Source organism: Carlito syrichta, unplaced genomic scaffold, assembly GCF_000164805.1.
Source record: "Carlito syrichta isolate Samal-C Ts95f unplaced genomic scaffold, Tarsius_syrichta-2.0.1 Scaffold304465, whole genome shotgun sequence".
Classification (NCBI taxonomy): Eukaryota; Metazoa; Chordata; class Mammalia; order Primates; family Tarsiidae; genus Carlito; species Carlito syrichta.
In genome coordinates this window covers 405,450-418,227 of record NW_007248561.1, presented here as the reverse complement: position 1 = coordinate 418,227, position 12,778 = coordinate 405,450, and the positions used below count along the sequence as shown (strand labels likewise).

Here is a 12,778-nt window from a genome sequence, read left to right as displayed (position 1 = left end):
GCTCCGGAGCTCAAGCAATCCTCCCACCTCAGCCTCCTGAGTAGCTGAAACTACAGACTCATACCACCACGCCTGGCTAAATTTTTTTTCTTTTGTAGAGACAAGGTCTCACTATGTTGCCTATGCTGGTCTCAAAATCTGGGATTAAAGTGTAAAATACTTTTAAGTAATGAAAAACCTAGCTCCCAAAACACCATAAGAGGAAACACACTGGAGGTTTGGTATTCTATTCCAAGACATAATTGAAATAGGAAAATCCACCTAGAAAGAGTGAAAACTGATTGGATTTAAAAAATTTTTAAACTGGCAATAAACTCAAAAGAAGTGTTCTCACAGTAAAATAAGTGATGTTTACAACGACTCTTGAATAGTTTTAAGGTATGCTTTACTAAAAAGATGCAGCTTGTTAGTAATTGACATTAGGTATGCACAAATAACTCCTGATAAGTTTTTAAAAGTTTAATTATTGAGCCAGGCTCGGTGGCTCAGCCTGTAATCCCAGGGCTTTGGGAGGCTGAGGTGAGTGGATTGCCTGAGCCAGTGGGTTCGAGACCCGCCTGGGCAACTTGGCGAGACCTCATCTCTACAGTTAAGTCAAAAATTAGCCGGGCGTGGTAGCACGTGCCTGTAGTTCCAGCTACTTGGAAGGCTGAGGTGGAAGGATTGCCGGAGCCCAGCAGGTCGAGGCTGCTGTGGCCGGGAGCAGCCACTGCACTCCAGTATGGGTGACAGAGTGAGACTCCAACTCAAATAACAAAGTTTAATTATTTAGTGAATTAAGGTTTCTGTTCCTTGCAATGTTGCTCACATTATTAATCCTCTTAGCTATCCTTTCTTTCCTGATAATGCAAATAAACTTTGGTCCAAGCCTTCAAAAATACTTCAGTGAAAAATAAACAGCTGCACAGATGTGAAGCAAGCAGCTTAAATAAAAATAAAAGTGGATGGGAAATAGCTTGTGCTAGCACAGAAGAAAAGGAACTAAGGCAATCAAAGTGGACTTAGACTTGAGTGTGAAGACACCTGGAATATCTCATAGCCCAATCCTGTATGCAAGCCATGACCCCACTCTATCTGACATTCACAGAGAAAGAGTCTAACAAAAGATCTTCAAACAGCCACGCTGACTGATGCAATGATTATCAACATACACAAACTCACATCTCCTTACCTCAGCCTGCGCTTCCTTGACCGAGAGACAGATCGGCTTCGGGACCGAGACTTTGAAAATGAACGAGAACGAGATCTTGATGCAGATCTTGAGCGAGAAGAACGAGATCCAGACTTGGATTTGTTTGTTTTTGACATCTCTGAAGAGAGGGTCACTTTCCAATTACACCTAATGTGAGAAAAGATATTCAAAAAATGAGTAAGTCACTTTGCAAATTACCACTTACTGGGTAACACTATGAAAGACTGGCAAGAATTAGAGCATTTACTTATGATTTTACAGTCTTTTCTCAATAAACGACCAAGTCAGCTACTAGTAAAAGTACTGAGATGACATGAGACAGGTTTCCCAGTCCAAAGAGAAGAAACCTTCAGCAACTTTAGTTATAGAATATGTTGCACATCTGACCGTATCTCGACTCCTGGACTATGAATGGCCCTCAAAGTCATGAGGCACGTTCTTAATGTTTACTTCCAAAGAACTAGTTAAAAGAGAGTAAGACTTAGGGAGGTCAAGGCAAGAGGACTGTTTGAGGACAGGACCTCGAAACAAGACTCGCAACATAGTGAGACCCTATCTCTACAAAAAATTTAAACATTTTTTAAAAGGAGGGTAAGAAAGGATATTCTTAAATGTTCTAACATCATAATAGAATGTAGTCTGTAAAATACAAGACATTAATCCATAAAGGACTAAAGTAATTTATAAAGTGAAGAACCCTCACATTGTCTCAGCTCACTAGAAAACTCAACTTTCTTTCAGGGTCATTTTCCCAGGAAACAAAATCTTTTTCCTTTTCTCCCACTCCAGGAAAGAACAGGGCCTTCAAGTTGCCCTGAGAAGTTAACATGTAGTCTACAAGGTACACTTCTCCTTCATACTCTGGTATCACCTAGGACGTCTTACCACCAGTCAAAGCTTCAAATGCTTAAAGCCTGTGTCTATCAAAGCCCAGTAAGAGGAACAAATCTGTCAAAGATAGAGACACACGAGGCCAAAACTCCAAACCTTTTTCTACCATACCTCACTGCCTATCGAAAGATTCCTTTAAGTGATACTGCTCTAGTTTCTGTAGGTAAAGTAATAATAAACAGACACTTCCCTCCTCCTACCTCTCAGAATTTGTTATTAAGATCTCAGTTTGAGCCGGGCTCGGTGGCTCAGCCTGTAATCCCGCGCCTTTGGGAGGCTGAGGTGAGTGGATTGCCTGAGCCCGCGGGTTTGAGACCCACCTGGGCAGCGAGACCTCATCTCTACAATAAATAAAAAAATCAGCCAGGCGTGGTAGCGCGCGCCTGTAGTTCCAGCTACTTGGAAGTTTGAGGCGGAAGGATCGCCGGAGCCCAGCAGTGCGAGGCTGCGGTGGCCGGGAGCGGCCACTGCACTCCAGTCTGGGCGACAGAGTGAGACTCCAACTCAAAAAAATAAGCAAACAAACAAAAAAGATCTCAGTTGGCCGGCTGCAGTGGCTCACGCCTGTAATCCCAATACTTTGGAAAGCAGAGGTGAAAGGATTGCCTGAGCCCACAGGTTCAAGGCCAGCCTGGGCAACATGGTGAGACTTCGCCTCTATAATAAATCAAAAAATTATCCGGGCATGGTGGCGCATACCTGTGATTCCAATTACCTGAAAGGCTGAGGCAGAAAGATTGCCTGAGCCCAGCAGGCAAGGCTGCAGTGGCTGTGAGCGTGCCACTGCACTCCAGCCTTGGTGTCAGAGCGAGACTCCAACTCAAAAAAAAAAAAAAAGAAAACCTCAGCTCAAAAGCTACCTCCTCAGAGGTTTGCCATGACCACCCAAATGAAAGCAGCCACCTGGTCATTCTCTAGGTATTGTTTTTTTCTTCAAGACAAAATCCAGTATTTGAAACTATCCTGTTTACCTGTTATTTTGTGTCCTTTATTTGTTGAGTCAGGGTCTCATTGTCACACAGGCTGAAGTGCAGTGGCACAATCACGACTCACTGCAGTCTCAACCTCCTAGACTTCGGAGAGATCCTTCTGCCTCAGCATCCCGAGCAGCTGGGACTACAAGCATGCGACCATACCCAACTAATTCTTTTTTTTTTTTTTTTTTTGTAGAGAAGATGCCTCACTATGTTGCCCGAGCTGGCCAAGAAATCCAGGGTTAAAGCAATCCTCCCACCCCAGCCTTGCAAAGTGCTGAGATTGCAGGTGTAAGATACCACATCCAGCTGTTATCCTGTCTTTAACCAACTAGAACATAAACTCTTTACCAGCAGAAACCTCATCTTTCTTATTTACTGCTGTATACCCAATACCCAGAATACCAAATGCTTAAATAGTGCCTTTATTAATTCATTTTATCCTCAAGGAGAATATTGTAATATACTGTTTTACAGATGAGGATACAGAGGCACAGAGAATGTAACTAATTTGCCCAAAGTCATACAGTTTTGAGTTGCCTGAATCAGATCCATAATCCAAACCACTACTGGCACAAGTAACCACTATGTTATACTGCCTTTCTAGAGCAGTGCTGGCATACAGAAAGCATTCACATACTTGTGGAATAAATAAATGCACAAGTGTCCACCCTTACTGAATTTATGATATGGTAAAAGGTAGCAAGATACAGATAAACTGAAAGGTGGTATTTGTTTCTAACTATTGTATTTAAGTTTTAGTTTAGAATTTCAATACCTTGTAGAAAGGCAAAGACACCCAGAAAGCTGCCATAGTTCCAGCGCATAGGGAAAACAATCATAATCTTAGAGATTATGAGGACTGAGAAACTGATAGGAAATTAGAGACAAAGAGTGATGAGTAAGAAACTACTAGATGAGGATACCAGAGATGTACAGTTTAAATCCTGTAGATTCCAAAATCTAAAAAGATCAAACTGTTGTTGAGTTCTAATAAGCTCAAAGATATCTCAGTTTGGAGCCGATTTTTGTCAGTAGTGTCACTACACAAAGCCAGGGTAGAGGATAAGTTATTTGGGGGTGGGAAGTGAAGGTGTGAGCAAACAACTTACAGCAAGAATATTAAAAATATATTTTGTTTTTCTGGTTGGTCTAAAGCATATTTTGAGATTCTCTGGATTCATTCTTGCCGAACGTAGGCATTTTTTTCCTGTCACAAGTTCAGTGATAGCTATCTTTGCCTAGTAACAGAATCAGTCCAACTTTCTATTTTAACTTGGGTCAGAAATGAAAATCCTTCTAAGGCCAGGCACAGTGGCTGACACCTATAATCTCAGCACTTTGGAAGGATCACTCAAGGTCAGGAGTTCAGGCCCAGCCTAGGTAACAGAGTGAGACTTTGAAACAGGCGTGTAGAATTTGAAACAGGCTTTTAAAACCATTTCAGAGCTGGGCTCGGTGGCTCAGCCTGTAATCCCGCGCCTTTGGGAGGCTGAGGTGAGTGGACTGCCTGAGCCCGCGGGTTCGAGACCTGCCTGGGCAACTTGGCGAGACCTCATCTCTACAATAAATCAAAAAATCAGCCGGGCGTGGTAGTGCGCGCCTGTAATTCTGGCTACTCAGAAGGCTGAGGCGGAAGGATCGCCGGAGCCCAGTGGGTCAAGGCTGCGGTCCACTGCACTCCAGTGGGGGTGACGGAGTGAAACTCCAACTCAAAAAAAAAAAAAAAACCATTTCAGATACAGTTCTGTCACTTAGAGCAAAGGTTTATATTCAAACTGTTCTCCAGAGCCACCTGAAAGGGCAGCTAAAACAAACACATCATCCTTTACAATGCCCAAGCCTTCTCCACCTAAACTACTTGTCTAATTACCAGGCAGATCAGCAGTCCTTGGAAAAACAGATGCATTTTACTTAAAACAAAATTCTGATTATAAGATACATAATTTCATTGCTTTTATACCATTAAAAACACATCTTATTTTTCAACTCCAAGAAAAAGGAATAATGTTGGCAGCAAAGCCAAGGTTCTCCAAATCAAAAACTTTTAACGATAAGGAAGACTTAAATTACTCCTTTTACCTTCTCACTCTGGACTGTTAGTTTCTTCAAGTTCATAGTGACTATGCCAGCATTGTGCTTTCCACATGGTTGGTATCTGTTGACTTCACCAGAACAAACATTTTGAGAGAATTTACTATGCTTTGCCCCATGTTTAGAACCCTGAGGGTAGTCTACTTAGAGGTTTTACCTAACAGGGGGGTAGGGTTCCCAGAACTAAGCAGTGTCAAAAAGAATCTCCCAATAGGCCACCCAGAAAATTCCAACCTTGCCAGTCCTAAATGGTTAGCTGTCCTAAACTACACAATTGTCTCATAAACTACACAACTGTCCTTCAGTCCATAAATCCAAAGTTCATATTCAAAAAGGCTTTCTCAGAAAAGTCTTAACTAATTACTTTTATGTAAACAGAATTTACTAGTCATACAAATAAAATAATGCAAACATACTACAACCCGAAAACAAACAATAACCCAACACAAAAACAGACTCAAAGCCTTCCCAATATGTAAAATTTTTTTTTATTTTTGTTTTTTGAGTTGGAGTCTCACTCCATCACCCAGGCTGGTGGAATGCAGTGGCACACACACAACCAACCCAGTGCCAACCTGCTGGACTCTGGCGATCCTTCTGCTGCAGCCTTCCAAGTAGCCAGAACTACAGGTACACACTATCATGCCTGGCTTATTTTTTTATTTACTGTAGAGATGAGGGCTCACCATGTTGCCCAGGCTGGTCTTGAACCCGCGGGCTCAGGAAATCAATCCTCTTGCTTCGGCCTCTCAAAGTGTTGGGAATACAGGCTTGAGCCACCGCGCCCGGCCTAAAATCAGTTTAAAAAGCTAAGTCCTTTAAGCCACCAGTGCCATGCACTACTGTCCCAACTACTCAGTAGGCTGAGGCAGGAGGATCGTTAGAGCCCAGGAGTTCGAGTCCACCCTGGGCAACATAGGAGACCCTGTCTAAAAAACAAAAAAGCCTAAACTGAGTCCTTTAACGCTCTCTGAACCCACAGAAGGACAGGCAAACTGAGTTGGGCCAGGGGACTAATGCCTATGGTGAACAGTCTGATCTCCGGATATGTAAACATGATTGTTTGAATGGCTCCACTACCGTAAATTAATGCCTGTACTTTGCTGAGCAAACAACTTTTTTCCTTTTCTCATTCTCATTAATACAAAACTACTGTCTATCTCATAGGATATACAATTTCCTGAGATCTAGCATACTGTAAAGAACATCCTCAGAGCATTTCTCATGGTAGTAACTCTCATTTCATTGTCCACATTATAACCAATTTAAGACTAAGTAGTAAGTATTCTGATAATCAACAGCACAAGCTGCCTCTCTGCAGCAATGAGAGATAATGAACTGGCTTTATTTTTATATTCTTGGGTCAATAGGGCCTATTAACATCATGAAGTTTTCATGACCAATTCTTATTCCAAGGTCTCAAAATGGAAAGGCCAAATATTAATTCAAGGAAGAAGAACTAACAAGAAACAGGTGATCCTTTTACCTCAGCCTTCCAAGTAGCTGGCACTACAGGCGTGTGTGTGCTACCACACCCAGCTAAGTTTTTGATATATTGTAGAGACAATGTCTCACCAGGTTGCCCAGGCTGGTGTCAAAACCTCTGGGCTCAGTCAATCCTCTTACCTCAGCCTCCCAAAGTGCTGGGATTACAGGTTTGAGTAACCGCCTCAGCCTGTTGAATCTTTTATGATGAAAAGGTATTAGAAGTTTTTCAAATTATTTCACTAGGATGTGTCTATTGAGACAATAGTGTGTTTTTGGTACTTTATTCTACTGATACATATTATTTCTTAATATTTGCCTTTAAATTAGGTCCCAGAATTAGTCCTCCCTAATTATGGCTCTTTAGCATATAACCTTTAACACTGGAGAAGTTCCTGAGAACTGAGGCCCCTGTCCCTCATCCAGGTTTCAGTCCTGAGTCTTTACTCTGCTGAGAAGATAGAACACTTTTCCAGATTAGATACCACTATATTTGATGACTATTAAGTAACGTAAGTATATTAACTAAACAAGTTTAAAAATTGAGGATACCAAACCCCAGAGACTACAAAATGAACCAGTGAGGGTCCACATCTGATTTACTCTCCGTTTTATCTCCAGTGCTTTGCACAGTGTTTAGCCATGGAGTGGTAACTTTGTATTTGCTAAATAAATGAACACGCTTTCACATTTCTTCTTCATTCTCCATTCTCTTCACCACATAAACAGAATTAAAAAAAAAAATCAGTTCAGCAAAAACTAATAATACAGTCCAGAAATAAAATTAAGTCTGTACCACAGCTCTGCTAAACTAGAAACAGATCATTCTCATCCATTCTACAACTTATTCAAAGGCAATGAAGACCAAACTGACCTCTTTTTTTTTTGAGTTGGAGTCTCACTGTCGCGCAGGCTGGATTGCAGCAACATGCTCACAGCCACTCCAGTCTCAAACTGCTGGGTTCAGGCAATCCTTCTGCCTCAGTCTTCCAAGTAGCTGGAACTACAGGCATGCACCACTACATCTGGCTAACTTTTTTATTTATTGTAGAGAGGAGGTCTCACCAAATTGCCTAGGCTAGTCTTGAACCCATGGGCTCAAGGCAATCCTCTCACCTCCACTTCCCAGAGTGCTGAGATTACCGACATGAGCTACTATGCCTGGCTTGGCCTCAGTGTTTAGGAGGCACTCACACTCCACTTATTAGTGCCAGGTTAGAATAAAACACTGCCACCAAGTCCCATCAAGACAGTCACACTTTCAACAGTCGCTAAAGGCAAGAAGTAGAAATTTCTTGGTGAAAAAGCCCTAAAATAACTTAGATATAGAAAGACAGATCCAAAATATGGTCGGGCACGGTGGCTCACGTCTATAATCCTAGCACGTGGGGAAGCAAAAGTGTGAGGACTGCCTGAGCCCAAGATCAGCCTAGGTAACTTGGCGAGACCTTGTTGCTACAGTAAAGCAAAAAATTTGCCGAGCATGGTGGCCCATAGCTGTAGTTCCAGCTGTCTGGAAACCTGAGGCAGAAGGATCACCTAAACCCATCAGGTCAAGGATATGGTGGCCATAAGCGTGCCACTGCCCACCAGCCTGGGCAATAAAGTGAGACAACAATGACAAAAACAACAACGAAAGAAAGAAATTAACAAAGCATAAAAGCAGTGGACCTGATTTGTGCCTTGTATGCCTCTGGACAGTTAGCATAGGAAAGCAGAACTCAGGTGAAATATCAGACATGTTTACTATTGTATTCTTTTCTCTGGAACTTGTCCTTTCCCAAGTAAAAGAGGCAAACAGAATAAAGAGCAGTTGCGGTATCTCTAGAGTAACTTGACCAAAATTTCACATTCCACCCTATTCCTATAGAAATCAAATCAGAGACCCCTGACATATACTGTCAAGTGACTCTCTTAAGTTATTAAGACAAATCAGTAAATATAATACTAACTTCAATTCTAAGGTCTTAGAAAATACCTACATGTGCACTGGGTACCTTCCTAAAAGGGGGGGGTGGTCCCCTTTGGGGAGAATAATTATTTTACTGCTTAACTAACTTAAAGATATAATAAAAGTTTATCTATGTTATAAAAGCAAAATTATCCTGGAATTTGGTACTGAAATTCCTAAACTTTGTCAGATATACAAATAGCAAGTATTTTTTTCATTCTGTGGGCTATCTCTCTGCTCTCTTGATAGTTTCATTTGCTTTGTAGAAGCTCGTTAGTTTGATGATGTCCACCTGTCTTATTTCTTCAGGTATTGGCCTTTAAGGTTCTGAATAGGAATTGGTTGCCAGTTCCAATTTCCATAAGGGTGTCTCCTGCGTTTTCTGAGATTCTCATAGTTTGAGGTTTTACGTTTAGGTCTTTGATCCATTTAGAGTTAATTTTTGTGTATGGTGATAAGTAGGGGTCCTGTTTCAATCTTCTGCATGTGGTCAGTCAGTTTTCCCAGCACCATTTACTGAATAGGTTCTCCTCTCCCCAGTGGTTGTTGTTCGAGGCTTTGTCAAAGAAGAATTGGTTGAGAAATTGAGGCTTTGCTTCCGGAACCTCTATCCTGTTCCATTGATCTATGTGCCCACTCTTGTACCAATACCAGGCTGTTTTGATTACTGTAGCCTTATAGTAAAGTGTGAAGACTGAAAGTGTGATACCTCCTGCTTTGTTTCTTTTACTAAGGATTGTTTTGGCTATTTGTGGTCCTTTATGTTTCCATATGAATTTCTGTATTGTCATTTCCAGGTCTGAGAAGAATGATATTGGTAACTTAATGGGTAGTGTGTTGAATCTGCAGATTGCCTTTGGCAGGATGGACATTTTTTTTTTTTGAGTTGGAGTCTCACTCTGTCGCCCAGACTAGAGTGCAGTGGTCGCTCCCGGCCACCGCAGCCTTGACCTGCCGTGCTCCGGCGATCCTACCGCTTCAGCCTTCCGAGTAGCCGGAATTACAGGCGCGCGCTACCGTGCCCAGCTTTTTTTTTTTTTTTTTTTTTAATTGTAGAGATGAGGTCTCGCCTGCCCAGGCAGGTCTCGAACCCACGGGCTCAGGCAGTCCACTCACCTCAGCCTCCCAAAGGCACGGGATTACAGGCTGAGCCACTGAGCCCAACTAGGATGGACATTTTAACAATATTGATTCTTCCTATCCATGAGCATGGAATATTTTTCCATTTGTGTCTTCTTGGATTTCTTTGTGCAGCATTTTGTAGTTCTCATTGTAAAGGTCTTATCATTTCTCTGGTTAAGAAAATGCCGAGGTATTTCATCTTTTGTGTGGCTATTGTGAATGGGATTGTGTTTTGAATTTGGGTCTCCGCCTGCTAGGGGAGGGAGGGGCATACCTCATCAACAAGGGTACTTGTATAATCAACGTTTGTATACCTAACCCTGAATTGTACCCCACATCTTTATAATAAAAAGAAAATAAAAAGAAATTCTTAAACTTTAAACACTGAATTCTGTGGAAGTTAGCAGAACTGGCTATTTTTTGTGCGTTGGGGTCTCATTCTGTCGCCCAGGCTGGAGTGCAGTGGCATACTCATGGGCACTCCAGCATCAACCTGCAGGGATCCAACGATCCTTCCTCCTCAGCCTTCCAAGTAGCTGGAACTTCAGGTGCATGCTACCACATCCAGCTAATTTTTTTTTAATTGTAGAGATAAGGTCTCACCAAGTTGTCCGGGCTGGTCTCGAACTCCCGGGCTCAGGCAATCCACTCGCCTCAGCCTCCCAAAGTGTTGGGATTACAGGCTGAGTCATCGAGCCCAGCCAGAACTTGCTTTAAAAATACAAAATCGTAGCCGGGCTCAGTGGCTCAGCCTGTAATCCCGCGCTTTTGAGAGGCTGAGGTGAGTGGACTGCCTAAGCCCGCGGGTTCGAGACCCGCCTGGGCAGCGAGACCTCATCTCTACAATAAATAAAAAAATCAGCCGGGCATGGTAGCACGTGCCTGTAATTCCGGCTACTCAGAAGGCTGAGGCGGAAGGATCGCCGGAGCCCAGCAGGCGAGGCTGCAGTGGCCGGGAGCAGCCACTGCACTCCAGTCTGGGTGACAGAGTAAGACTCCAACTCAAAAAAATAAAATTAAATTAAATAACAATACAAAATCGTCTGTAGTTCCAGCTACTTGGAAGGATGAGGTGGAAGGATTCCCTATGCCCATCCCAGTAGGTCAAGGCTACAGTGGCCATGAGCATGCCACTGCACTCCAGCCTGGGCAACAAGAGTGAGACTCTAGTTCAAAAAAGAAAAGAAAAAATCAGGTCAGGTACACTGGCTTATACTTATAATCCCAGCACTTTGAGAGACCAAGGCCTGAAGACTGCTTGTGCCCAGGAGCTCGAGACCAGCCTGGACAACATAGGGAAACCTCGTCTCTGCAAAAAAATCAAAAATTATCTTGGCATGGGAGTGTATCCATATAGTCCCAGGTACTCAGGAGGTTGTGGCAGAAGGATCACCTGAACCCAGGAGGTTGAGGCCACACCAGTCTGGGCAACACAGTGAGACTTTAACATAAAAACAAACAACAGGCTGGGCTTGGTGGCTCAGCCTGTAGGTAATCCCAGCACTTTGGGAGGCCGAGGCAAGTGGATTGCCTGAGCCCGCAGGTTTGAGACCCTCCCGGGCAACTTGGCGAGACCTCATCTCTACAATAAATTAAAAATTAGCCGGGTGTGGTAGCACACGCCTGTAGTTCCAGCTACTTGGAAGGCTGAGGCGGAAGGATCACCGGAGCCCAGCAGGTTGAGGCTGCGGTGGCCGGGAGCGTGCCACTGCACTCCAGTCTGGGCAACAGAGTGAGACTCCAACTCAAAAAAAAAAAAAAAATCTGTAGGTACAGATGTATATACAGGACATAACCATATAAGAACATGCAACAAGCTTTTAACACAGAACATGCAGCGAGCTGATAACAGTGGTGACCTCTGCAGAGCACAAGGAAGGGAGCAAAAGAGGAGAAGGATACATGATGGGGCAGACAGGATGGGACACCTGCTTCTTACTTTGTCTATCTTTAGCCAGGGATTTTCCCCCTATTATTCTTAAAAAAAAAAAAAAAAGTAACATTCCACGAGTTAATGTTGTTTCTTCTTCTATTTTTTATTTTATTTTTTTGATGGGGGTCTCATCACTCTAAGTGATCTATAATAAACAAAAAACTGAACACCACATGGTCTCACTGTTAAGCAGATCCTAAACACTGGGCATCTGAGCACAAAGGTGGGAACTGGCACTGGGCAGTAGTAGTGGGCGGAGGGAGGGGGGATAAAGGGTACACAACCACCTATTGTGTACCATGTCCACTACCAGGGGAAAAAGGGCTCACTAAAAGCCCAAACCTCATCTGTACTCAATTTACTTATGTAACAAATCCTTACATGTAACCTACAACTCTAAAATTAAAGAAAAAAAGAGACGGGATCCCACTCTGCTGCCAAGGCTGGTGTGGAGAGGTACAATCATAGTTTACTATATCCTCGAACTTCTGGGTTCAAGCAATCTTCCCAGCTCAGCCTCCCAAGGAGCTAGGACTACATACAGGTGCACCACCATGTCCAGCTAAGTTGTTTTATTTTTTAATTTTTTTTGAGTTGGAGTCTCACTGTCGCCCAGACTGCAGTGCAGTGGCACACTCCCAGCAACCGCAGTCTCGACCTGCTGAACTCTGGTGATCCTTCCATCTCAGCCTACCAAGTAGCTGGAACTACAGGCGTGCGCTACCACACCTGGCTAATTTTTTTGATTTATTGTAGATTATTGTAGATTATTGTAGAGATGAGGTCTCGTCAAGTTGTCTGGGTGGGTCTCGAACCCACGGGCTCAGGTCGCCTTGACCTCCCAAAGTGCTCAAGGCTGAGCCACAGAGCCAAGCCAGACTTTATTTTTAAAAACATTTATTATTATAGAAGTATTGGAAGAAACATACACAAAAGTAGAAAGAACAGTATAAGGAACCCACGTGTACCCATCATCCAGCTTCAAAAAATATCAACGTTCTGCAGCCAGGCTGCATTCTTAGTCAAAATCCTAACAACTATGGGTGGATAACAGTCACTCTTGTAACTCCTTTCCCATACTTCCCCTTTAAAAAATAAAAAAATCAGCCAGGCTCGGTGGCTCAGCCTGTAATCCC

General features: G+C 43.0%; 1 protein-coding gene across 3 annotated transcripts in view; it reads right to left on the bottom strand.

Moving 5' to 3' along the window:
• The window catches only part of THRAP3 (thyroid hormone receptor associated protein 3), a 73,586-nt gene that overhangs the window by 21,124 nt on the left and 39,684 nt on the right, over positions 1–12,778 (bottom strand). For all 3 annotated transcript variants that reach the window (XM_021713327.1, XM_021713328.1, XM_008059973.1), the window contains one exon: positions 1,172–1,339. In XM_021713327.1, the coding sequence (XP_021569002.1) occupies positions 1,172–1,308 (137 nt within the window). In that variant the 5' untranslated portion in view covers positions 1,309–1,339. The remainder of the gene's footprint in view (positions 1–1,171; positions 1,340–12,778) is intronic.